The sequence below is a fragment of the Lepidochelys olivacea genome, assembly GCF_965140295.1.
Source record: "Lepidochelys olivacea isolate rLepOli2 genome assembly, chromosome: 18".
Taxonomy (NCBI): domain Eukaryota; kingdom Metazoa; phylum Chordata; order Testudines; family Cheloniidae; genus Lepidochelys; species Lepidochelys olivacea.
The window spans coordinates 12,221,971-12,248,165 of NC_140428.1; the positions used below are offsets into that span (position 1 = coordinate 12,221,971).

At 53.2% G+C, this 26,195-nt stretch overlaps 2 protein-coding genes across 6 annotated transcripts in view; one reads left to right on the top strand and one right to left on the bottom strand.

The window, feature by feature from the left end:
- Nucleotides 1-7,805: 7,805 nt before the first annotated feature.
- On the bottom strand, nucleotides 7,806-14,674 carry LOC311532910 (uncharacterized protein). Its single transcript, XM_084651891.1, has 5 exons — nucleotides 13,932-14,674; nucleotides 13,032-13,133; nucleotides 10,897-12,531; nucleotides 10,005-10,075; nucleotides 7,806-8,981 (listed from the first exon to the last, which is right to left on the bottom strand). The coding sequence occupies exons 1-3, from the start codon at nucleotides 14,118-14,120 to the stop codon at nucleotides 12,454-12,456; spliced, it is 369 nt and encodes a 122-aa protein (XP_084508017.1). The 5' UTR covers nucleotides 14,121-14,674; the 3' UTR covers nucleotides 7,806-8,981; nucleotides 10,005-10,075; nucleotides 10,897-12,453.
- Nucleotides 14,675-25,507: 10,833 nt separating this feature from the next.
- Nucleotides 25,508-26,195, top strand: part of KIF17 (kinesin family member 17) — a 45,046-nt gene continuing 44,358 nt past the window's right edge. For all 5 annotated transcript variants that reach the window (XM_084651839.1, XM_084651842.1, XM_084651841.1 and 2 more), the window contains exon 1: nucleotides 25,508-26,146. In XM_084651839.1, the coding sequence (XP_084507965.1) occupies nucleotides 25,904-26,146 (243 nt within the window). In that variant the 5' untranslated portion in view covers nucleotides 25,508-25,903. The remainder of the gene's footprint in view (nucleotides 26,147-26,195) is intronic.

A 26,195-nucleotide genomic window follows, 5' to 3' on the forward strand; every position in this document is an offset into this window, starting at 1 on the left:
AGGAATACTTGGGGCTCAGAGCAATGGGGGCGTGGCCTCTCTGGGGTCTGGCAATATGTGCGCTGAAGCCTGGAGAGCCATGGGCTGCAGGGCTGGAATGCAGCCCTGGACTGATTTTTAAGCTAATTTCATGATTTTTGTGGGGTGAGGCGACGTGAAGTGATGAAGGTTTGGGATGGCAACACTGTTCTCTGAAACACAACAAAAGAAAGAGAAAAGGCTACGCTTCGTCCATGCGGCTGTGTGCAGCTAGGAGACTCACTGAGATAGAAGCCCAAATCAATTCTGCACATGGCTCAAAAAGCTCTCCTATTCAGTGATTAGCTCAAAGAGAGGAGAAATTAGCCCCCCGTGATTCTCTAGCACTTGCTTATGAGAGGATTTGTCACAGGAATCCTTAGAAATTGCTTAGAATTCTAGGGCCTCTCTCGCTCACCTCTTTGGATTTACAAAGAAGCAGCTTGTCCATTAAATAATTCTAAGTAAAACCCCAAATTCAGGTAGGGGGAACAGAGCCAGGGGGCAGGGGAGGGTCACCTGTGTGCCGCTCAGGCAGGAGGAACAGTGCCAGAGACAAAGGAGTTCACCCGCACACACCCAAAATGGAAGGGGAACAGAGCCAGGAGTGGGGGCCTGGGTCGCCTGTGCACCCTGAGGCAGGAGGAACAGAGCCGGGGTTGGGGGGTCACCCACATGTCCCTCAGGCACAGGGAACGGGCTCGCGGCAGGGGGACACATGCTCCCGTCAGGCAGGAGGGGCAGGGCCGGGGGCGGGGTCACTTGCACTCCCTCAGGCAGGGGGAAAAGGGCCAGAGCGGGGGAGGGGGTCGCCCTCACCCCCCTCAGGCAGGGGGAACAGAGACAGGAGGGGGGTCGCCGCTTGTCAGGCAGGGGGAACAGAGCTGGGAACTGGGCAAGGGTCACTCACATGCATCTCAGGCAGGGCAAACAGACCCAGGGGGGTCACCCACACTCCCCTCATGATGGGGAAACCGAGACGGGGGTCGCCTGCGTGCCCCTCAGGCTGGGGCAACCGAGACAGAGAGGTCACCTGCGCTCCCCTCAGGCTGGGGGAACGGACCCAGGGGGGGTCACCCGCACTCCCCTCAGGCTGGGGGAACGGACCCAGGGGGGGTCACCCGCACTCCCCTCAGGCTGGGGGAACGGACCCAGGGGGGGTCACCCGCACTCCCCTCAGGCAGGGGGAACTGACCGGGGGGGGGTCACCCATGCTCCCCTCAGGCAGGGGCAACCGAACCGGGGGGGGGGTGTCGCCCACGCTCCCCTCAGGCAGGGAAAACCGAGCCGGGGGGGGTCACCCGCACTCCCCTCAGGCAGGGGGAACCGAACCAGGGAGCTCACCCACGTGCGCCTCAGGCAGTGGGAATGAAGCTATCAGGGTCACCTGTGTGCCCCTCAGGCAGGGGAACTGAGTCAGGGGGGTTGCCCACCTGCTCCTCAGGCAGGGGCAACTGAGCGGCAGGGGGAGTCATCCGTGCGCCCCTCAGGCAGTGGGAACGAAGCTATCAGGGTCACCTGTGTGCCCCTCAGGCAGGGGAACTGAGGCAGGGGGGTTGCCCACCTGCTCCTCATGTAGGGGCAACCGAGCCAGAGGGTTGCCCGTGCACCCCTCAGGCAGGGGTAATGGAGGCAGGGGGTTCGCCAACATTCCCTTCAGGCAGGGGAAACCGAGCTGGCGAGTCACTCAGAGGGTCACCCGCACTCCCCTCGGGCCGGGGGAACAGAGCCAGGGAGGTCACCTGGGCTCCCCTCAGGCAGGGCCAACCGAGCCGAGAGGTCGCCAGCACTCCCTTCAGGCCAGGGGAACTGAGCCAGGGAGGTGGCCCACGCACCCTTCAGGCAGTGGAAACGGAGCTATCGGGGACAACATGTGCCCCTCAGTTAAGGGGAACTGAGCCATCAGGAGTCACCCATGCATCCCTCAGGCAAGGGGAATGGAGCCAGGGGCATGGCTACCACCCTCATGCCCCTCAGGCAAGGGTAACGGAGCCAGCGGGGTCACCCACGCACCCCTCAGGCAGGGGGAACAGAGCCAGAGGGTTCACCATCGTGCCCCTCAGGCAGGGGGAACCGAACCAGGTACTTGTTATCAGTACAGCCTGTGAATTTGGCTCCATAGAGATAATCATGGGATTTCTTGGTCAGAGTCCACTTTAATGCTAAGAACTCTAGTTTGTGAACTGGCTAGTTCTTTCAATGATGCTAGACTCCTACTAGCATAGGCAACTGGTCTTCATCTAGCTGGATGTTCTTGGTAGAGGACTCCTCCAAGTCTTTCCATACTAGCATCAATGTGTAGTAGATATCTTTTTTTAGTATTGCCCAAACTAACGCACTGACGCACACTACTGTATCTATTAACATCTGAAAAGCATTCTCACAATTCAGAGTCCACCAGTCACCAAAGGGTTCATTGACTTGGTAGCAGTTGGCATCCGGATGTAGAGCCTGGCCTTTTCCTATGGGGGAATACCCCAGTGGTGAGTTCATTTAAGGGTCAACAAAGGTCAGAAATTCCTTCTACAAATTGCCTATAATAATTGCAGAATCCCAAGAAACTCTACAATTCTTTCAAGGTTTTGGGTCTTGGCCATGCCCTCAAGACTTCCAGCTTATCTGGATCTGCAGCAGCTCCATCTCGAGAGATTATATGCCTATGTACTTTATTTTTTCCTGACAGAACTGGCATTTGTCTAAAGATAGTTTCAATCCTTGTTCCTGCAGGCAGTCCAGCACTTTCAACAAGCATTCTTCATGCTCTTCCAAAGTGTGATTGAACATTATCAAGTCATCCAGATATACCAGGACTTCCAGAAGGTTCATGTCACCGTCGGTCTGCTCCATTCATCTCTGGAATGTGGCCAGGGCCCCAGATATTCCCTGGAGTATTCTCAGAAATTTGTAGAATCTGAATGAACAGATGATGCCTGTCTTTTCCCTATTAGCTGGTCCCATGGGTACCTGATAGTGTCCACTTCTCAGATCCAAAATGGAAAACCAACACCTTCCTGTTAGGCAGTCTAAGACATCATCCACTTTTGGGGTGGTCGGGGATTCTACAGATATTCAAAGTACAGTCATCTATGCACATGTGTACATCCCCATTATTTTTTCTGGTCACAACAATTGGGGAGGCATAACAACTTCTAGAGTTCCTGATGATTTCTGCAGACTTCCAAACATCTGCCACATCTGCAGGTGCTAGTGTTCTCAATCGTTCAGGGAAAGGCCTATCATCATTCAACCCAATGTGATGTTCAACTCCCTTGACACAACCCACATTCCACAAGTGGTGAACGCTTGGGGCCTTTGTGTTAGTTTCCATTTCAGTCTCTCTTTCCACGCTGGAGGAATTGGGGAGTTTCCAAAGTTCCACTTCTCTGGGTCAAATATGGGTATAATCTTTGAGCAGCATGGGCCACTGTGGCAGCCAAGTATATGTGAGCTACTGCAGTTCCCCGGGGGATAGTGATTGGGTGCTCAGTTTCGTTAGCCACTGGTAGCTTTTCTGGCACTTTTGTACAAGATGAGGTTTTAGCTATGCCTCTCTTCACCATCAATCTGCCTAGCAGCACATCTGTATCTGAAGCTTCACTCAGGCTTAACTGATTGGTGTCCATCTGATCCACTTGAGCAATTCCATCCACTAGATGGGTTGTCCTAGCAGGAATAGTAACTAGAGGCCCAGATCTTTAGTTTGACCATTCCCACCAGTCCTTGAAATCTACACTGAGCTCGCTCTCCTCCTTTAGCTTGATATGCTTCTAAACACAGTGCGTGGATCTCCAGGCTTTGCGCGTACTTAGGTCCAGAAAACTCTTTGAATAGCTGAGCCATGGCTGCATGTGTTCCTACTATACAAGGCATCTGGTTTGGATATCCAGTGGACGGACAGATCAAAGCAAGAGTGTCTCTCTCTTTCTCAATTCCAACCACATCCTTTGGGAATTTTAATTTCACTAGCACATATCCTAGGTATTGCTACTCGTCAGCTAACCCCCAGACAGCCAACCTGGTTAGGGGTTGCAGGGGCAGATGGGTCAGATATTGCCAGTAAAAGGATTTGAAGATGACAGTGACCTGAGAGCCACTATCTAGAACAGCTGTACACTCTATTCCCTCAATAGTAACCCCAACCTCAGACTTTGGTCCACATAGTTCTACAGGCAAGCCTGGCATAGTTGGAGGCAAAGACTCAGTCTTCGTGTCTTTGAGTTGGGGAGAAGCAAAGGTGATTACAGGACCCATGGTGCTCCCTTACCTGGTCCCTCCAAAGTGTCCCGCTGTCTTACTGATGTAGAGGGCCTTAAATCATTCTTCAGCTCTCCCAGGGTTTACAGGATTTGGACATCCTCATACGTAATGACCATCTTCTCCACTCCAATAACAGAAACACATGGGCTCCAAGAGGTGGGCGGTCCACCAGGCCCTATCATTTTCTTGACCCTTGCCTCTCTGGTATAGCTGTCCATCTTGCATTTGCCTCTGGGAGTCGAGACACTTTACCTCCGGTCATTTGTTGGAGAGACACTACAAAGTGCTGTTTCACTGTCAGGACAGCTACTTTCTCTTGCAACTCAGTGATCTGTCTCATCACAAGGTCACTTTCTGGAGTGGAGTTATACTGAGTGGCTTCCATAGTACACACTCTCATTTCAGTCCTTCAGGAAGGGTTATCTTCACAATCCTGTTTCCCACTCCCTGACCTCTCTCATCTGTGTGGCAAAAGATGGGGGATTCCTCTTTCTGTCCTTTAATCGCAACGGGAACAACATCAATCCAGTATGGGTAGCACCCGTTAACCCTTGCTCCAGTCTGAGACAATCCAAATCACTCCCTGCCTATTCCTATCTTACAGTGGGCTCTCTGCAGGAGTCATTCCATCTGTGCCAGATATTGAGGTAGCTTCGCTCCAAGTTCCTGATGGGCAGTCTGGAATTTTAATATAGCATGCTCTCCATTTTCAGTGCTTTCAAAGCCCTCCAAAGGTGAGAGGTATTCAGCAGCAGTTGCCTCTGGATTACTGGCCCTGAGTACCCTGATAGATTCAGGAGCAGGTCTTTGCAGACTTTCCACTAGTCTCTTTCTTTTTTCCCTTTTGCAGCATGCCCATTCCTGTTCCACCTGAACAGCATGATCCAACCAGGCCTCATAGTATCATAGAATATCAGGGTTGGAAGGGACCTCAGGAGGTCATCTAGTCCAACCCCCTGCTCAAAGCAGGACCAATCCCCAATTAAATCATCCCAACCAGGGCTTTGTCAAGCCTGACCTTAAAAACTTCTGAGGAAGGAGATTCCACCACCTCCCTAGGTAACGCATTCCAGTGTTTCACCACCCTCCTAGTGAAAAAGTTTTTCCTAATATCCAACCTAAATCTCCCCCACTGCAACTTGAGACCATTACTCTTTGTTCTGTCATCTGCTACCACTGAGAACAGTCTAGAGCCATCCTCTTTGGAACCCCCTTTCAGGTAGTTGAAAGCACCTATCAAATCCCCCCTCATTCTTCTCTTCCGTAGACTAAACATCCCCAGTTCCCTCAGCCTCTCCTCATAAGTCATGTGTTCCAGTCCCTTAATCATTTTTGTTGCCCTCCACTGGACGTTTTCCAATTTTTCCACATCCTTCTTGAAGTGTGGGGCCCAAAACTGGACACAGTACTCCGGATGAAGCCTCACCAATGTTGAATAGAGGGGAACGATCTATGCAATGCCCCTACTTATACATCCAAAATGCCATTGGCCTTCTTAGCAACAAGGGCACACTGTTGACTCATATCCAGCTTCTCGTCCACTGTAACCCCTAGGTCCTTTTCTGCAGAAAAATTCTTCCTCATGCGCAGCAATAGGTTTTATCCTTGAAAAGGTTCTTAGTCTCTACTAACTGCCTGATTTCCTTTGCAGTCTTCAACTCCGCCATCAACTTGGGCTGAAGAACAGGCCTCCCTCCCTGCCCCAGAGGCTGTGCCTGGGCCAGGCTTACTGCAGTATCCACCCCCAAGCATTCATATCAGGAGCCACACACCCACCATAACGTTGGCTCAAAAGTCATATTTAACAAAAATAACATTGGGGTCTTTGTCTTCTGGAGCTGTGCCCTTCGGTAATCACATTGGCATGTTTTTCACTGTAACTGCGAGGGCTAGAAACTTACTTGTTAAAATAAAGCTGAGAGTCCCAAGTAATCACATGACTCCAAGAGCTGAGGCTTAATGGAAAGCACCAAAAATTGCAAGATTTTCAATAAAATCATGAGAGTAGGCAACACTGTTACTGTCCGAGCAGTGCTACAAACTGTGCTCTATTGCCCACCACAGGGGGCTTATTTCCCACTGCCACTGCTCGTACCCACGCTGCAGCATGTGTCCCTTTCCTCTTCTCCAAGCTATGCTCTGCCATTTGGGTTGCCTCTCATGGTCTAGGAGAGCTAGGGTAGGCAGTGTCTTTTGCTGATCAACAGCAGAATACGAAGCAAAAGCTGATGGGCAAGGCACTCCCCACCCCGTGTTTTACAGCTAGAGGGATAGTGGCCAATGTATGCAACATCTGGCAAAAATGCAAAGGAACGTGAACTCTAAATATAACAGCAGTCAGATTGAGTTTGTCATTAAAAGGCAATGTATTGTGATCATTAACCAGATGTCCTGCACATAAGATAAATGACTAAAATATAAACAGTCAACATACAGTTTACAAAACTCTAACATCTTGAACACAAGGACAGGAGCGATCATGTCCACTGTCTCACTGAACTGCAGTTTCTGATCTGATCTAGAGGAGTCAGGGAATAAATGTGCAAACTGTATTTTCTTGGAGAACAGAGTCTGTGCCTCATAAATGATGTCAGTTTCAGACTCTTTCTCAAGAGAAGAGAAAGCAGAAATGGCTGTGATATGGTAGCGATACTGCCAGAAGCTCTCTCTGTCTTATTGCAATGAGGAATAAGACTGGAGAAGTCTGTATGGGACATGAGCTCAAGTTGTGGCTGTGACATCCACAAGGAAATAAGTAAGTGCTGTCTAGGAAACTTGCATTGGGAAATACGGAAAGTGATTTTAAGGCTTTTTTTGAGGAATTTCCTCACATCACCTAAAGATTTTAGTCCAAATACAGAGGTTTGACTTCCTACCACCTGCTGGGGGCGGCAGTGACCTGAATGGAAGACTAAATGTGCAGCGCTTGCTGAACACATGTGGCAGGGAAGCAGGTCATGGAGGAATGTGCCAGCCCCAGCTTGAACCTGGAGTTGTCACTACAGACTTTAAAACCCCTGGAAGCAGCATTTGTCTCCACTGACCCTAAACTCAAAGGAAAGTCAAACTGTCCCTTCCAAAAGCCGCTGTGATAAGAGGATTGTGCCACCAAATGCTACATTGTTAAGAGGGTAACTGCCAAGGAAGGCCGCTGCAATGTTTGCGGACACTGCCCATGAAGGCCCCCAGGGGGACTGGTGTCCATTAAAGAATCACCAGCGCCACTGAGTGATACACAGGCTAAGGGTGCTGCTTCTGCAGAACCTCTAGCCCATGGTGCTTTATTCCCTGAAAACCTGGGATCCGTGGCAATCCTACTGGGAGAACATGATGGCCCTCGCTCCGGGTTGGGAGGGGAGCACCATCTACTGGTCAGGGCTCAGGCCTGTGACATTCAGAGGGGTTGTTGTGAGGGGATCCCAGGCCCTCCTACTCCACTGGGCTCTGACCCATGGCTCTTTGTGGGCTATCAGCACAGGTGCTGACGTTTTTTTCCCCAGTGGATGCTCCACTCCCATTCTGCCCCTAGGCCCCGCCCCATTCGCCCAAGGCCCTGCCCTTGCTCCGCCTCTTCTTACCCCTGCTCCACCCCTCCCCTGAGTGCCTCCGGCTAGCCGGTCTGCTGGCAGCCAGCCCAGGCCTGAACCAGTGTGGCTGGTGCATGCTGAGCACCCCGTATTTTTATCCATGAGTGCGTGAGCTCCGGAGCACCCATGGCTATCAGGACTCTGACAGCTCAGGATGCTTAAGGCCACTTCCTACCACCTCCCTGCAACTGTCCCAAGGTCACTGTCTGGGGTAAAGCAGTGTGAGGGATGTCTGTTCACCCCACGGCACCGTCTGGTGGCTGCATGTAGTGAGGTCATTCTCCTTTCCTCTTGGGTGGCAACTGCCTCCTCCTGGGGTATGGCCCAGTCTCCTGGGGCCAGCTCAGTCCAAGGGCTTTCCCCTGTTGGGGTAGTCCAAACAGCAAATAAATCAAGTCCAGAGTTCATATGACAGGGTGAGGGAAGTGCTTCTCTCTCAGGCTGTCCCTGCAGCAGGTCTTCCCTTTCCTCAGGGAGGGACCTTTTGGCAGTTGTTTAGGGGGAGTTTCTGACGTCTCTCAGCTCGTCTCTCCTGGAGCTGCCAGTAGCATGTCTGCTCTCCTTCCTGGTCTGCTACACAATGAGCTGCTCACCTGCCTTTTACCCCCTCCTCCAGTTGGTGCATTTGCCAAGGATGCGGTGGGGCTGGCTAGGCCAGAGTATTTCCTTAGCTCCTTGTTGCTCAGTGTGGGGTTTGTGCACCCAATCACCCCCCCCCCCAAGACGGAGCTAGTAGAGCTGGGGCCATCACATTTTCTCCAGGGAAAGCGGGGGAGCAAAGTCAGTGTTCTGGGGAGCTTTGCCTTCCCTATCCGGAACTTGGAATGCATAGGGCTGGAGAAATAGGTACCAGCGCGTCAGTCGGCTGTTTGTGTCTTTCATATCATTCAACCATCTCAAGTGGGTATGAGAGGTGCTGAGCTTGACAGATGGAATGGCACCCTACTGGAGGAGATACAGGCAAATGGACAAAAGGAAAGGAGGAGTGTCAGATATTTATGAAGACTCTGTAGGATCAGCACTGAGGATCTGGCTGGCTCTCTTGGACCGGAAATAGTTACTGGTAATTTTCTCACTGTCACTCCTGCTCAGCATCAGTTTGTAGCGGTCCTCTTCCTGCTGGGATCACAAAAAGCTGTGAGCAGCACTCCCCTCAGCTCCAGCTCTTAAGCAGCCAAGCACCATTCCATGAGCTAGGGCCAGAGACTCAGAGATAATACGAAGTGATCGAACATATAATCCAATCTGGGCAACAGTAACCCTGCAGAACATACATTCTTGGGCATAGTCTGGACAGGCATCGGGCTACATCCTGCCACCACCTCCAATAGCTGGAAGCAAAGTCCAAAATGGAATGATACAGGTGCAATTCTGCTACACTGGAAGGGGGGGCGGACTCTCTGTGCTGCACAGCATGGCTTTCTGGCAACCCTCTGCAAGGCTGCAATAGGTACATGGCCAGCAGGTTTGCAAACCATGCAAATCCACTGTCCAAAACTCCTGCCAAGGGGACCTGCAGGGACCACAGCAACTACTAGAAGCAATGGGATTGGTCCCATTTACTAAGGTTTAGCATGGGTGGGAGGGGGAAATCAGCAATTGAGCCATGAGGCAGGTTTCAATAATCCCCACAGAAGTTTGGGAATAAGCTTCCGTCCACAGTTGCTGCACTATCCTAGTCCTAGGCCACTGTGTCCTGGGCAGAGAGGCCAAGCAAAGCAAGGAGTGTTTCTGTGGTTGTCAAAGAACTAGGATGGTACCAATTAACCAGGACTTGAGACCTGTTCCTTCTAGTCTTGGAACTGCTCTAGGGCTGTGTTGTCTATCATTCTGGCCTGGGTTGTCTCTCCTCTTTAGGGGCTGGATTCCCAGCATTCCCAGCCCCTGCTGGCCAGGGTCCTACACTCCACTGATTGGCCACTGGACTGTGAGGCCAGCTCACTGCTTCACTAATTACTCTGCTTTACACACACCCTTGAGGCACTGCCAGCCTTATTCTAATGGCCAGTGATGGCTGGGTATGAGTCCCTCTGGAGGCCACTCAGTCCTCTGCCTATTTCCTCCAGAAGGAACAGCTGTATAGCAACATAGACTCTTCTCAGAAGGCTCCCTCAGGGTCCCGGGAGGAGAAGTGCAGCTTACCATCATCAGCTCTCCGTTCTCGCCTGAGGAGCTCTTCCTGGCTGGCTTAGTCTGTGGCAGTGATGGAACTGCTATGAGAGAATGAAGGCATAACTTAAAGGACCAGCCGCACTGAATCAGTTTCAGATTTTCCTGACTCTCCCCCTTGTTCCCCATTGCTGCTTACAGAGACCCCAGATCATTGTTTACTGAGCCACAGGGGGCCTAGAAGGACCCTTGCCCTACACTTTTTATCCAGTGGATGGCACATGTTATGCACCTGCCAATGCTACTACATGTGGGGCCTGCAGGTCTGTGAAGTGAATATTTCAACCTTGTAGGGAAAATGGTTCACCTCTTGGGCTAAGGCAGCTAATACACAGAAGGGAATGAAATAAAAAGCACAAGACTGGGGGTCAGGGATCCTGGGTTCCAGCCCCCACTCTACTACAGACTCACTATGGCACATTGGGAAGTCGTGTCCTTCTGTTCCTCAGTTTCCCCCTTTTTATAACCAGTCTAATAATATGTACCTGATGAGGGTTTGTGAAGCCTAAATTCATTAATCTCAAAGTGCTTCAAGGTCCTTGATGGAAAAGAATTGGCCCAGAGATGCTTGTGGTATATAATCACATACTGGTTATTCTGTTAGGTTTAGCACAAGATTCCCTGCTATCACTCAAATCAATGACACCCCTTCAAAATAGTCAGGTAGTCCCAGTAAGAGATGTTTTTGTCCTCATTTAGCTAGATTATCATCCAGGCTCCCACAGAAAGATTACAGCCTATTCTGTACACGTGAACCAACAACTGTGTTATACGTGAGTACTATCCGAATGCAACACACTTGGCCATGCTAGTGAGCCAAGGATATGCTGTGTGGATGGGAGTACAATGAAGATACCTTTCTTACCTGCAGGGGGGCTGGTTTTTTGAATGACGGGCTTCAGGAGTTTTCAGCAGCCGCTGTCCTCATCTCCTCATCCCAGACCGACTCGTGTCTGATCTTGTCTAGGTTGCTATAGTTACTGTCACATGGCATGAGGGGCTGCACCTGATCCAGAAGCTGCTGAAAGAGGAAGCAGTCCCATTCCTTCAGCGAACAATGGTGAGATAATCAATCTTCTCCAGCTCAAATGCTGACTGCAAGTCTTTGATTTCAGTCTCAGCAGCTTGCAGCTGGATCACCAAAAGTAAAGGGTTAATTGTGTGGGGGAACTTGGAGGAGTTCTAGTAGAAGGAAGAGGAGGGTGAATCCATTAGCGTTTCACCTTCAGCTCCCAGTCTCTCCTAGGCCAGGAGTCTTGCCCTTCCCAGAGCCCTAATTCCCTCTGCCCCAAATAGAGCCTGGAGCAGAGGGACTAGGGCAGGGCCCTGCATGAGAACTCACACCCCCTAGCAGCTCCAGGATAAGAAGAACGAACCAAGGCCAGGCACAGTCAGGCTGGAGCAGCTGTGGAACAGTTGCCTACAGACCCAGGGAGCACCACTTAGCCAGGAGAAGAAGAACTTGCCAAATGATCATCTGATTGCCAGCTCTGACTGCATCCCAGCCCAGAGCCCCTAGATCCCACAGCCTTGACAGAGCCAGCCCTGCCTACACTCAGGGTCAAAGGTCACTTGGGTCAAATCCTGGGAGGTGGCTGGCATATCATAGCAGGGCGGTGCTGGTCTTTAGAGCCCTGGCTCTCTTCTGGGTGACTCTGGAGTGGATGCAGAAGCCGATGTGCTGTGAGAGGAGGAGGCAGGCCATGGTGAAAGGGAAGGCCCACATGCTGTACAAATGAGACCTCCAGCAGCTGAAGACTTTGTGCTTGGTGGAATTGGCCGACTCACTGATCTCAGAGCTTTAGAAGGGATTTGCTGCACCCAGGACACTGCTTGTGACTTGCCAGTCACAGTAGATTGGGACAATATTTGGTCTTGGGGCTGGTCCCATCCTCTCTGCTCCCCTGACTCATGAACAGCTCATCAGGCAGAAGTCAGACCCCTGCCACCCTCCCTGTTCTGAAGCCCTCAGAGGGACAGAGTAAGTGGTGGTGAGGACAATCCTCCCAGGGTCTCAATGTCCCTGGGAGAGAAAGGCCAATTCCCCGAGGATCTTCCTGTATCTTAGGGTCTTCTTAGGGAGAAGCCAGTGACTCTTCTCTCAGGACCATCCCCTGAGTCTCACTAGGGTTGAGGCTCTTGCTCCCCAAGCCAGCCTGGTATACTGTGAATGGCTACACCAAATCCAGCCAAAAGGAGGCACTGCAGAGCCAGGCTTGAAGGCACAGCTCCTTCCCGCTATTCCCAGAAGGAGGACAGCATTGCATGGCAGAGTGTCCTGGCCAAGGTGGCTCCATGGAATTCCAGCTAGGGGGACACGATGGAAACATGGATCTTCCAGTCTCTCCTTTGCAGCCCCGAACGGGGTTAGCAGAATTCCCTGGCCCATCCCCACCATGATCATCTCTAAGATGTGCTGGAGCTACTCTGTGTTGTGGGACGCTGCCAGCAGGCTCCTCAGCATTATATCCATGTTCTCCGCCAAGGTCTTGTGCAGTGCCTGCAAAGGGGGGAGAGAGATGTGGGTCAGGGTCATGGAACCCAGGGTACACTTGCCACAGGATGGGTACAAGGGTTCTAGAGGGAGCCCTGGGGAGACCCTACACTCAGCCTGGCTTCCCCGATCCCAATCCCTCACTGCACAGTTCACAAGTGTTCATGGCAGGATGATAGCTGGCTCCTCAATCCTGGTTCTTAGTAATTCTCTTCCCCGGGCATGGCACACAGCAGGACGTGGCACAGCCAAGCTGCCATGGATGGGAGCTAGGTTTGCGGACAGACTCCAGGCTCCAAAGCACAAAACATGGTAGGAAGGAAAGGATTCCTGATGGAGGGTAAAGGAATCTCCCATGGAGGAAGGGCCCCCCCAGCCCTCTGTTACCCCCCCCCAGCCTCTTCCCATCTCTTCCCTCCCCCAATTCAGCAGTTCCAGCGAATTGAGGGAGCATGGACCAGAGGTCACTCCTGCCCCTGGCATGGAGGAGTAGGGTAAGGATCTACCTGGATGTGGGGGTCCTTGTCCATGGTCATGGCGACATACTGTGCTTGGTGGCCTGCAGGAGGTGAGACTCCAGCTCTGGATCCTGGGCTGGCTGCAGTTTGCTGGTAGGAGAGAGGGGCTGGTATTAGACTTTCCAGGGAAGAGCTGGGACTGGCACTAACATGGGGCATGAAACTGTGAGGATCTAGGCACTGGTTGGCAAGAATGGAAACTGGGGCATCAAGCACGGGTGTGACCTGGCTGGGGTCAGTGAAATTCCCAGTCTAGCCAGGAGAGAGTGACTGTCCCCTCCACATACACTCGCCACCAAAGGAGGGAACTGCCACAGCTGGGAGGTGACCTGGGAGGTGCAGTGACTCCTGGCTCTGGGTGTGAGCTGCACTGGGGTGGGGGGAGCTGGGCGGGAGGTCCTGGTATCTGAGGTTGCACATGGCCACCATGGAGCTGGAGAGGATGGAGCTGGGCACAGAGTCCAAGGGCAGCACCTCAATCAGCTCCTGTGAGACCCAAAGCATCGTGTGAGATTCAGGCCCCACTGACCCCCAGGCACTCCCCAGAAAGGAGGGTGCCAGCACCCCAACACAGCCAGCAGGATCCCCCCAGCACAGCTGGGCCCTGTCCTCCCAATTCCCTCCCTCCTGTCAAACTTACCCTCTCCCAACCTCCCCACACCTCCCCACCTTCTCCTTCAGCTGTCCGCCAGCCCCACGATTCCCCACCTGCCCCTAGTGATTATGCCCCGAATTTCCCTTCGCTGATGCCCAGTCCTCAGCCAGGCAGTCCCTGCCCTCTTCTGCCCCCTCTAGCCCCACCAATCTGCCCTACGGCCCACGGAAGACTCCTTCTCATTCCATGTCTCCTGCCTTCCCGCCAGGTGCCCGGAGCAGTGTTTCACTCACCGCAATCCTCTCTGCCAGGGCGGCTTTGGAGCTGGGCAGCTCCAGGTTGTCCTGCCCCCTCTTCTGTGCGGTGAAGCACGTGAGGGGGTTGGCTCCCATAACCAGCTCCTCCTCCAGCACAGGCAGGGTCAGGAACCAGGACAAGGCCAGTAGGGGGAGGGGACCCCAGATTGTATGGGATGAACACATCCTTCTGGGGGTCCCAGATCCTAGGGGATAACCATTCCCATTAGGGGCTGTGGATCATCTGAGATAAGCCCCGCCGCAGTGAGCTGGGATGGGACGAGGGGGAGGAAGGACTCGGTTTCCACTCTGCTGGGCAATGTTTGTATCTTGTCTCCACCTTGGAGATGCTCCATGACGATCTTCCAACCAGCTTCTGCCGTGGTCAAATCATTGTAATCCTCTGGGGCCAGATCCTCCTCCTCCTCTGCATCCAACTCCTCCAACTGGTCTCTGGGGATCACTGCATCAGGGAGAGAAGGGAGACACTCCTGCTGCTGTGGGAAGGAAGAGAAAGGACAGGGCACGGCAGAGAGAGAAGAGTTAATGTTCCCCGCTCCCATGTATGGGCCCCATGGTAGAGAGGGCCTCACACTGCTCCTCCCTCAGACACCTCCGCCCCAGACCTCTTCCACAAAGGGCTCTGCACTCTCCTGTCCTCCCTAGGAGATGCCACCACCCACTTGCCAGCAGCCCCGCCCATGCCCTGCTGCAGAGGGCAGCTATGCAACTCCCACTGGCATCAGTAGGGTCGCATGGCTCAGGCCAGACCCCTTGGCTGGGATCCCCCAACAACTCTGACAGAGCAATAAGGCACAGGGTGTGAACAGTCTCTTACTTCTCCCCATGCCCAGGGCTCTGCTCACCTGCAGCAGCCTGCAGTCAGGGAGCTGCAGCTGTCCCATTGGGAGCAACCACTCTGCTGCCCTGGGGAAGCGGGGAGGTGTCCAGGGAGTGGGCAGAATAATGCCTCCTGCTAGCCCACTGGGGCTGGGCTCCTGGGGGCTGGCCTTGAAGCAGAAGCAAACCCAGAGATGTGTTGCCCGGCTCCTGTCGTGGGCTGGGTGCTGTCTGCCAGCCAGAACTTGGGCCACCTCTATCTCTGTGTGGATGCCTCCTCCCTCCCACTTCATTCCCTGCTCCAAGAGCTGGTCTCCTGCTGCTCAGGAAGGCCGGGTATGTCCACCTCCTGAGCTGGCTAGGAGCTGCTTCCCCATCGGGGGGGACGAGGGGGCCACTCTCCTCCTGGAACCACTTGCAGCTGCCTCCCTCTGGCTCCAGGGCCACCTGCAGAGCCTTCCTCCTCAGCATCCACCTTAGCACGTCCATCCTGGAACCAAGCAGGGAGCAGCTGTGAGTCTGGGACAATGCAGCCTCTTCCCAATGGGCCTGTCTGCCCTCCTGGTGGGCACCTGGACTGGGATCTGCACACATAGCAGCAGCACATAGGATAAGCTGCTCCCAAAACTCCCCCACACCATCCATGGTGCTGGGACAGCAGGGGAGTCACATCCGTTCAGAGCAGCAGGGTCAGGGACTGAGACCTGCAGTTATTCAGAACAAGCAGCTCCCTCCTCCGGCCCCAGGCCACACTCCTCCATCCCCACAAGCCTGAGAAGGAATAGAACCCAGGAGTCTGGGCTTCCCCTGGGAAATTTCCCTGGCTCAGATTCAGAAGGTCACAACCATGGGCTGTGGAGTGTCTGGGTTCCCACTGATTTCAGCCCCTCCCAGAGGCTCCCAGCCTGGGGAACAGTCTCCTACAAGGGAAGGGCTGGCCTATAGCACGGATGTTTCCAAACATACTGGAGCTGGCTCTGGAGAATACTCTGTGGGAATGTGCTGCCCACGCCCCCAGCGAAGGGCTCTAGGGGCCTGTGCTTGCAAACCACTCTCTCATTGGGGGATGCCCCCTCCCATTTCTGCCCCTCCCTGGTCAGAAAGGGGAAGTGATTAAGGAAACAAGAGCTGGTGCTAGGCCTAAGCAGACTAAGAAATTGCTTAGGGCCCCAAGCAGCTCAAGGGGCCCCCCTATTTGCTTTTTATTATAAGAATTTGCCTGTTTTAGTATGGGGGGGAAACATTCCTGCTTAGGGCCCACAATGGGCTAGCACCGGCTCTGAAGGACAGGCTGAATGGCACTCACTTGCTGCAGGAGATGGAGTGCTGGGGGCGGATGTTCTGATGCACTCTCTGCCCCTCTCCCTTCTCCTCGCTCTCCAACCCCAGTGCGGGCTGGAGGGGGCACTGCCATGGGGCGTTACACTCCCTGGCCAGCAGGGTGGGGTGCAGACACTGGGCAGATGACAATGTCAGTGAACACAGATCAGGGCTTATTGCCATGGGACAGGTAAATTCAGGCCAGCAGCACAGTGCCAGAACGCTGACCCCATGTATGTGGAGGCAGGAGGAGTGACACCCCCCCCATCTCATGAACCTCAGCACTTTACACACATTCCTGAAGCCTCCCAACCTCTGGGCTGTAGGACCCAGGCCCTCTGATAGGAAATTGTGGTCTGGGCCGGAGATGTCACTGGCTCAGGGTCACCAGAGGAGTCAGTGAGAGAGCCAGGGATGGAACCAGAAGTCCTACTTTCCAGGTCCCTGCACTAACCACTAACAGTACACTGCCTCCCAGACCTGGGAATTGCAACCAGGCCCTTACTCCCTCTCCTCCTGGCTTAGAGAGGCGGTGAGATCTGCCGTAGTGCCTGGAGCAGGGGATTGGGGTCAGCACTCCTAGGTTCCATGACTGGTTTCATTATTGACTTGTGGGCTCTTGGGCAACTCATTCCCCATCACTGTGGCTCAGCAGCCACCTGTAAAATGGGATCTGATACTTACCTGCTCTTGTATGAGGCTGAGATTCACCCAGGAGAAAGTGCTCTTGGTGCCACACCCAAAGACATGGTTTTATTGGCTTTGGATGGCTACCAGCAGGAAACCAGTCAGGACTCTTGCCCCAGAGAACAGCCATCCACTGTCCTTCTGAGCTCAGGGCATTTAACTGATCTGATCCAGGCTGGAATAGCAGGGGCTGCTTCAGATCTACAGCTATATTGGCTGAGTGGAAATAGGAGTTGGGCTGGAGACTTGCACTTTTGCTCCCTTCACCCTGTGCCTGGCTCAGGCAAGATCTGTTGCCTTTGTGCAGGGAAAACTGTTGTACCTGATGTGACCAGTGCCCACTTGGTCTGCAGCCAGAGAATTGTTGTTGTAAACCTGATAAAACAGTGAAGAGAAGAGCAGCAGCTCAGCTGACTTGACAATAAAGTTCAGGTTGAGTGGCAGTATCCCATGCAACTGACAAAGGCTGAGGGCTAGAGACTGTGTTTCTGCCCCTGCCACCACCTGCCAGCTTGGCCTAGGGTGTGTACAGGATACTGCTGCTAAACTAATATTTGAGTGTTCATTCCCATAGACACCGACTCCGTGGGTGCTCCGGGGCTGGAGCACCCACAGGAAAAAAAATAGTGGGTGCTCAGCACCCGCCAGCACAGTTGTTTGGCAGCTTGGGGAGGGGTTTGGGGAGAGCAGACAGCAGCAAGCAGGTGGGGGCCTCGGGGAGGGGGCAGAGCAGAAGCGGGAAGAGGCAGAGCAAGGGTGGGACCTCAGGGGATGGGGTGGAGTGGGGGCAGGAAGAAGCAGAGCGAGAGCAGGGCCTTGGGGGAGGAGCAGAAAAAGGGCTGGGCCTCGGAGGAGGGGCAAAGTGGAGGTGGGGCCCTCGGCCAAGCAGGGGTGGAGCACCCCCAGGGAAAAATAAAATAAAAGTCAGCGCCTATGTTAATTTGTCTAAGCCGCTCCTCTCCTTCTCTCCCTTATTTTATCAGTTTCAGATCACAGCTTGCCCATGGTAACACTGCAAATGTGCTAGCAGAGACTTGCAGGCAGCATATTGCTTCCTGGGGGAAGCTGGTTGGAAGGACTCTAAATGGGGGAATGTCAGAGAAGCCATGAGTCCCAAGAAGCCATGTTGCAGGCAGCCACAATAAAGCTGGAGTTTGTTAGTTATCCTGGTGTCAGAGGGACATGGTATATGGCAGATGATCCAGCCACAGCAAAGCTTTACACTTGGTGGCAGTCGTAATAAAATCCTGGACAGCAGGACAGACCATTCAGAGCTGCACTGCACAGAGCAGAATACTTCTGCGAGCAGATGTTTTGTTTCACAAGACAAGGCTGTGGTAACAGAAGACAGAGGGGCTGAAGCCTCCAGGCACATTAATCCTGCAAGCTAAGACTTTAATTCAGGCATGGAAGAGCTGGAAAGAGGAATTTTACCTCAATGCTACCTGACTGGAGAAAGCTGGAGAGAGATAAGTGAGACTGCATGGAAATTCTCCAAGCTCAATGCACCTTAGAAACAGTAATGGCCTGTTTTGATACTCCTGTAACTCCAGGAAGAATGAAAGAAGGGAAAGATGTAATTTCTTTACTTGGGATCAAGCAGCTGCGGAGGGTGTAGACAAGTACAGCACCAACTGAAAAGTGCTAGCAGCCAGCTGCAGTTTTGGAAATGTTAAAATTCAATTATAAGAGACTAGATAGCATGCACGATATGAGAATCACGGGTATAAGAACAGGTTTCAGAGTAACAGCCGTGTTAGTCTGTATTCGCAAAAAGAAAAGGAGTACTTGTGGCACCTTAGAGACTAACCAATTTATTTGAGCATGAGCTTTCGTGAGCTACAGCTCACTTCATCGGATGCATACCGTGGAAACTGCAGAAGACATTATATACACACAGAGACCATGAAACAATACCTCCTCCCACCCCACTGTCCTGCTGGTAATAGCTTATCTAAAGTGATCATCAAGGTGGGCCATTTCCATCACAAATCCAGGTTTTCTCACCCCCCCACCCTCATACACCCTCACACACACAAGCTATTCCCAGCAGGAGAGTGAGTTTGTGTGTGTGGTTTTTGGAGAGGGGTGAGGGGGTGAGAGAACCTGGATTTGTGCAGGAAATGGCCCACCTTGATTATCATACACATTGTGAAGAGAGTGGTCACTTTGGATGGACTATTACCAGCAGGAGAGTGAGTTGGGGGGGGGGGAGGGTGAGAAAACCTGGATTTGTGCTGGAAATGGCCCAACTTGATGATCACTTTAGATAAGCTGTTACCAGCAGGAGAGTGAGTTTGTGTGTGTATGGGGGTGGGGGGGTGAGAAAACCTGGATTTGTGCTGGAAATGGCCCACCTTGATTATCATGCACATTGTAGGGAGAGTGGTCACTTTGGATAAGCTATTACCAGCAGGAGAGTGAGTTTGTGTGTGTGGTTTTTGGAGGGGGGTGAAGGAGTGAGAGAACCTGGATTTGTGCAGGAAATAGCCCACCTTGATTATCATACACATTGTGAAGAGAGTGGTCACTTTGGATGGGCTATTACCAGCAGGAGAGTGAGTTTGGGGGGGGGGGGGAACCTGGATTTGTGCTGGAAATGGCCCAACTTGATGATCACTTTAGATAAGCTATTACCAGCAGGACAGTGGGGTGGGAGGAGGTATTGTTTCATGGTCTCTGTGTGTATATAATGTCTTCTGCAGTTTCCATGGTATGCATCCGATGAAGTGAGCTGTAGCTCACGAAAGCTTATGCTCAAATAAATTGGTTAGTCTCTAAGGTGCCACAAGTACTCCTTTTCTTTTTGGGTATAAGAACAGTTGCTGATGGAAGCTGACTTAACTTTGAGGAAAACCTTGGTGATAAGCAGGGCAGCAGAGCTATCCAAAGAGAAGATTAGAACCCTTGTAGGGCAGTCAGCAGAAACTACCCATGCAATATATAAGAAAGGGAAAACAAAACCAGATACATCAGCAGCAGATGACAACAGTATAGACACATGCAAATAATGTAAGAGAAAACATGTAAAACAGAAAGAGAAGTGTCTGGCTTATGGGGGAAAAATGCCGTATCTGTGCCAATTTGAATCATTTTGCAGCCAACTGTTTGTGCAGAGAGAAGAAAAACAAACCCAAGGTACACACAGTAACTGAAAAGAGCAGCAGTGAGTATGAGAACAATTATGTGGGTGACCAAACTGCTAGTAAACACAGTGCAAAAAGACTGTAGGAAGCACCAGAAACTGTGGTCACAGACTATGAGACAGCAGTACCTCTTCTGGGAATCTAGGCCACCCAAGCCATGAACTTGATAAAAGCACATTTCCAGAACTAATGAAAGTGGATAGTAGAGTGACTGAAGATACCTTGGATGGCATTACCTGGGTCCAGAAGATGATACAGAGGAAGTATAGAGAGACGTGTTTCAGAGTGATGGGTGGATAGACAGTGATTATAAAATATAGATTGACACCAGTGTGAAGTCAGTTAAATTGCCATAAAGAAAAGTACCCGTTGCATTACTACAGGCACTAAATGATGAACAGTGGAACCCACAGAATCATGGAAGTATATAGTCTGTAGAGAAGAGAACCAACTGGATAAGAAGATGTGTAGTGATAAGAAAGCCACCTGGAAAAGTAAGAATATTTATAGATCCAAAGCCTTTAAACAAAGCTTTAGAATGGAACCATTTCCCTCTGCTTACAACTGTGAACATATTACCAGATCTGTCTAAAGTGAGACTTTTTTCAATATGTGATGTAAAAAATGGATTCTGGAACATTAAACTGGATGAAGAATCCACTTACATGACAACCTTTGCAACTCCATTTGGGATGTACCGATGCTTAAGGATGCCAATGGGAATCAGTCTGGTACCAGAGGTATTCCAGAGCAGATCAACCCAAGCATTGAAGGGCCTAATGGGACTCTGGACAATAGCAGACAATGTGCTGACAGTGGGAGACGGTGACGATCCAGAACAAGCATAACAAGATAATGACAACAAATTATGATGATTTTTACAGAGAAGCAGAGAAACATTAAATTGAACTTAGGGAAGCTCCGGTTGAGAGTAACCAAGTTGCCATACTTCGGACATTTGTTGACCACCAAAAGCCTGAAAGTAGACCCAGGAAAAGTGAAGGCAATTAGAGAAATGCCAAAACCCAGGGATGTTAAAGGAGTCCAGAGATTTCTGGGAATGGTCAGTTATTTAGCTACATTTTGCAACCATCTCTCTGAGAGATTCATGATCCTGAGACAGCTGACACATCAAGACTCCTTATGGGAGTGGACAGACCAACATGAGCAAACATTCTGGAAAGTAAAAGAGATATTGGAAAGGCTCCCATTCTGAAATATTACAACCCAAGGGAACCCCTGCAGCTGCAATGTGGTGCATCCAAGATGGGTCTAGGGGAAAACCTGTTGCATCTGCAAGGAGAACACTGTCCATGCTGGAGAAGAGATCTGCTCAAATGTAAAAAGAATAGTTAGCAATACTCTTGGACTGGAAAAATATCACCAATCCCTTTACGGGACATACAATCTGACCATAAATTTCTCAAAAGCATTTGGAGAAAGCCATTATGCAGTGCACAAAAGTGTTTACAGCAGATGATAATGTCTGCAGAGGTATAGCACACACATCAAGTATTGCCCAGGTAGATAGTTGGTATTGGCAGACACATGGAGTCAGGCATATCCGTCAGAAGCCAGGAGGAGGGATCCGTAGAGGCCGAGATGGACAGAATACAGATGAACTTTTATCTGTTTGGGAAGAAAGACTGAGAGAGATACAGAAAGGTTCAGAGCGAGACAGAATGTTGCAGACCCTGAAATTCCCCTTCCCGCCCCCACCATTAATTGAATAACCCAGCTAACTGTGGGCCAGTTATCTTGACATCGGGCCTGAGCAAAACAGTGGAAGAGCAGACATGGGATTCAACTGATAAAGAATGAAAGGATGGGAACTAATACCAGTCAACAAGGCTTTATGGGGAAAATGCCTTGTCAAACAACCTTCTCTTCATGTTATTTGCCATTTTGGAGTCTGAATGGCACCCCCATCCCCCGGAAGCTCAGCTACTCTCCAGCCCAGAGGCTAATCCCTCCCCTACTTCCAAGATGCAGGCCATCTCACTGGTACAGCCCCCTCTCCCACTACAATAGGTTGCTACAGCTCTAGGCTGCCCTCCCCTCCCTGGCCTGTGGTTGAGGAACCCAACCCTTGGGAGTTCCCTAGGCCAAGGCCCTGTGGACGGTAGGATGGGTCACCACATGCAGGATCCACTCTGAAAGGAATTCTAAAAGAGTAATACTGTTGAGTGAGATTAGTTCATGAGCACAATACACTGCTAATAGCAGGATGGCCTCCCGGCAGAAGCAGAGAATCTTGCAAGACATCTCCAGTGCACCACAGCATTGCACTGTGCAAAGATGTGTTACTGCACATAGTCCTTCACCCAAGCTGTGGCTCAAGCCTTCTCCCTTTTGCCTGCTGCTTGGAGTGGCCTCTCCCCCAGGGGTCTGGGTCCTGGATTCTTTCTCTTGGCATCTCATGTCTCCAGCCAAGGAGGACCTCTGCTAGTACCTGGGATACAAGGGGTGCTGTCCCTTGGGAGATGTTTACTACAAAATAGTTTGCTAGGAGTGTAGTACAGTACCCAAGGGATAGCATCACTATCACAATCCCCAAAGTAGCAATACAAGAAGGAGGGGAGATTTATTAAGTACAGGGAACAAAGGATAGAGACTATGGGAAGACCAGGAAAAATTATAACACTAAACCATCAACCTTACCTTAAATCCTCCTTCTCCCAGCTTTTCTGAGGGGCCCAATTCCCCTAGCTTCCTCCCAGCCCCTGCCTAGGCAGAATGGGAATTGAGATCAGTTCTGCGTGGGGTGATGCCAGAGGTGAAAGTGGGCTGGTACGGTGTACCGGTAAGAAGTGGCTGCCGGGACAGGTCCGTTCTCAACCGATGTTAAAGCGCTACTGCCGCCCCTTTTGCCCCCACCCCACCCCCAGGCCTGCCGAGGTGGGGGAAGGGACAGCTGCTCCGGGATCTGGTGATTTAAAAGGGCCCAGGGCTTATAGTCACCGCTACCGCAGCAGTGGCCAAAGCCCCAGGCCCTTTAAATCGCCGCCGGAGCCCCGGGCGGCATGTGCCAGGCAGCGCTGAAGGGCTGGCTGGGGGAGCCTGACCCCCAGTGCCACCCCTTTCTGCCCAAGGCCCTGCCCCTTCTAGGGGCCGAGAGCCAGGCCCCCATATCAGTAAGATTTTTAAGTTACTTTCACCCGTGGGTGATGCCACGCTGTACTTGTTAGCCATCTTAAAATTCACAAGCAAAACAAACAAGCATGGGGTTTCTCACAAGGTCTTCACTGTAAAAGGGTAGGATGGTGCTGAGGCTCCCTGCTCTGGAGTCCAATGGACAATTCAGCTGGCTCAGTAGCCGGACCAGAAGTCGCTCCTCTGTCTCTAGGCTGCTGGTCTGTGCTGGGCTGACACACGTCAGTGACTCAGTAGCCACCAACAGGGATTGCAGTCTCCCTTGGGGAACAATGGGAAGTTGAAGGGGCACCTCCCAGGCTGCAATGCTTCTCCAAATGTAGCCAAACTCTTTGTCTCTGAGTTCTGGCTTCTGATTGGCTGTGGCAGTAGCTTCCAGCGTGTTCTGTCTCTGCCCTGCGCTCCGGGCAGGGGTGACAGAGTCTTCCTAATAGTTGGGGAGCCACGAGGCCCTGTCCCCTCCATGGCCCCGCCTGTTCCCACTGAGGCCCCGCCCCCCAGAAGCTGGAGCCAGGAAGGGGAGCCCAGGCCCCTCCATCTGCCTGGGGCAGGGGGCCCCCAAGAGCAGCCACTCCAGCCCATGTCTCCACCCCCCCCCCCGGACCCGCTGCTCAGAGAGGTGGAGGGTTCATGGCTCCCCACAGCTGCCCAGGCTCCCTGGGCCACTCTTACCCCAGGCCAGGCTCCAGCTTCTGCTTCCGCCCTGGCCGGGGGGGCAGAGCCTCAGGAGTAAGAGGAGGGGCAGATCTGTGGCAAAAAGGCATTCTGGGAAGCGGCATCCTGAGCCTCTGCAGCCATTGCTGCTGTAGTCCGGGGTGAGTCTTCACCAGGCTCAGAATAACATATCAAGGACAACCAGGTCCCGAGGTGTTACATGTAGGAATGTAGGACCTAGGCAGAAACTCCAATCCAAGGGTCAGATTCTTTCCACCATTGGAAGGCGCAGGGGAGAAAGGCAATGTCTCTGAAGCTGCAGCAGCATGTGATGGCTTTGCAACGTGCTCCCCCAGAACCTTCAAGCCTCCCATCTCTGATCTGCAGCATTCAAATGGCAGAATCTGGATTAGAGCAGGGGAACATCTGTATTCCACCAAGTCCTCCCCTCAGTTCCTGAGAGTTTCCTCTGCAAAATCCAGAGTTGGCTCTGCACCACGTGCCCTTCAGCATATAGAAGGAAAGTTCCTCTATGCCATCACAACAGGAGTGTGGCTAAAGCTAGCCCTCCCCATATGACAGCTTGCCCTGGCCAGGCCATCGCTGGTACAGGGGGGTGCTCGCTCCCAGGGCGCTGGAGTGCTGACTGCTCCCAGCAGGGCAGGAGGGAAGTGGCCTGGGCTGTCCCTGCAGCTCTTTAATTGGAGTTGTGGCCTCCTAGCCCACAAATAGCCTAGACAAGCCAGACTTCACCCACCACCCTGAGGGGGTGCAGCGCCCTTCCACCTGCAGCACCTGCCCCTTATGCTGGCCACTGCCACCCAGCTCCCTGCACTGGGCCTCCCTGTGCCCTGCACCCCACAGCTAGAGGCTGCGACATTCCCTGGAGAAGCCCCTCACTCCGCCCCCGCCCCCACAGAGCCCGGGGGGCGGCTCCGCTCAGCCAGACCAGGGGCCTGCAGCGGTATTTCGGCAGAGAGCGGGGATGGGAATTGGGTGACGCTCCCTCGCCCGGCCTCTTGCGGCAGAGAGTTCGGGGCACCGTTGCGCGACGCTCCCTGGTCCCCTTGGTAACGGCGAACGCCGCGGCGGGGGCTGGGAGCGGAGCTCGGCGCTGCTGCCCTGCCCGGCGGCCCGGCTCTGGCCTGGTCCAGGTCGGCTCCGCCCGGCTCGCCCCCGCTGCGGGCAGTCCCGCCCCCCAGCCCGGCGCCGCCGCAGCCGCCTCGCGCCCCCTAGCGGGCGGGGCCCCGGCCAGGGTGGACAGCTGCCCCCTGCCCGCCCACTGCTTGGCGCCCTTCGAGCCGGCGTGGGGCCGGGGAGCCAGGCTCGCCCCCTCCTGCCACTGCCTCGCCTCCCTGCTCGCCCCAGCTCTCCAGCACCATAGAAACTGCCCCCCCTTCCCCACTCCTGCCGCTGCCTCACACGGTCCCTGCCAACCCCCCCCCCCCACCCCGTGCCAGGCTCGCCCCAGCTCTCCAGCGCCATAGAAACTGCCCCCCCTTCCCCACTCCTGCCGCTGCCTCACACGGTCCCTGCCAACCCCCCCCCCGCACCCCGTGCCAGGCTCGCCCCAGCTCTCCAGCGCCATAGAAACTGCCCCCCCTTCCCCACTCCTGCCGCTGCCTCACACGGTCCCTGCCAACCCCCCCCCCCGCACCCCGTGCCAGGCTCGCCCCAGCTCTCCAGCGCCATAGAAACTGCCCCCCCTTCCCCACTCCTGCCGCTGCCTCACACGGTCCCTGCCAACCCCCCCCCCCTGCACCCCGTGCCAGGCTCGCCCCAGCTCTCCAGCGCCATAGAAACTGCCCCTGCCCTTGACACACTGCCTCACATAGTCCCTGCCACCCCCGGGTGTGAGTAGGGATAACACCCCCCACCGCAGTGCCAGGCTTGCCCCAGCTCTCCTATGCCATAAAAACTGCCCCTGCACTTCCCACACTCCTGCCACTGCCTCACACAGTCCCTGCCACCCCACTGGCGTGAATGAGTGTTTTCCCCCCATGCCAGGGTCTCTCCAGCACCATACGAAGCTGCCCCTGCCCTTCTGATGCTGCCTCCCCCAGTCCCTGCCTCCCCACTGGGGTGAGCTGGGATCGTGGCCCCTGAACCAGGCTCGCTCCAACCGTCCAGCACCATTGAAAGCTCCTCTGCAGGTGGCAGAGTTGTACCATGAGTTCGGACATGGCCTCGGAGGCGGTGAAGGTCATTGTGCGCTGCCGGCCCATGAATGAGCGAGAGAAGGCGCTCAGCTGCAAGGCCGTGGTCAGCATGGACAGCACCCGGGGCCAGTGCTTCATCCAGAACCCTGGGGCCACTGATGAGCCCCCAAAGCAGTTCACCTTTGATGGGGCATATTATGAGGGCCACAACACTGAACAGATCTACAATGAAATTGCCTATCCGCTGGTGGAGGTGAGTGAGGCCAAAAGTAATCTATGAGCCACAGAGGCTCTCCATGGAG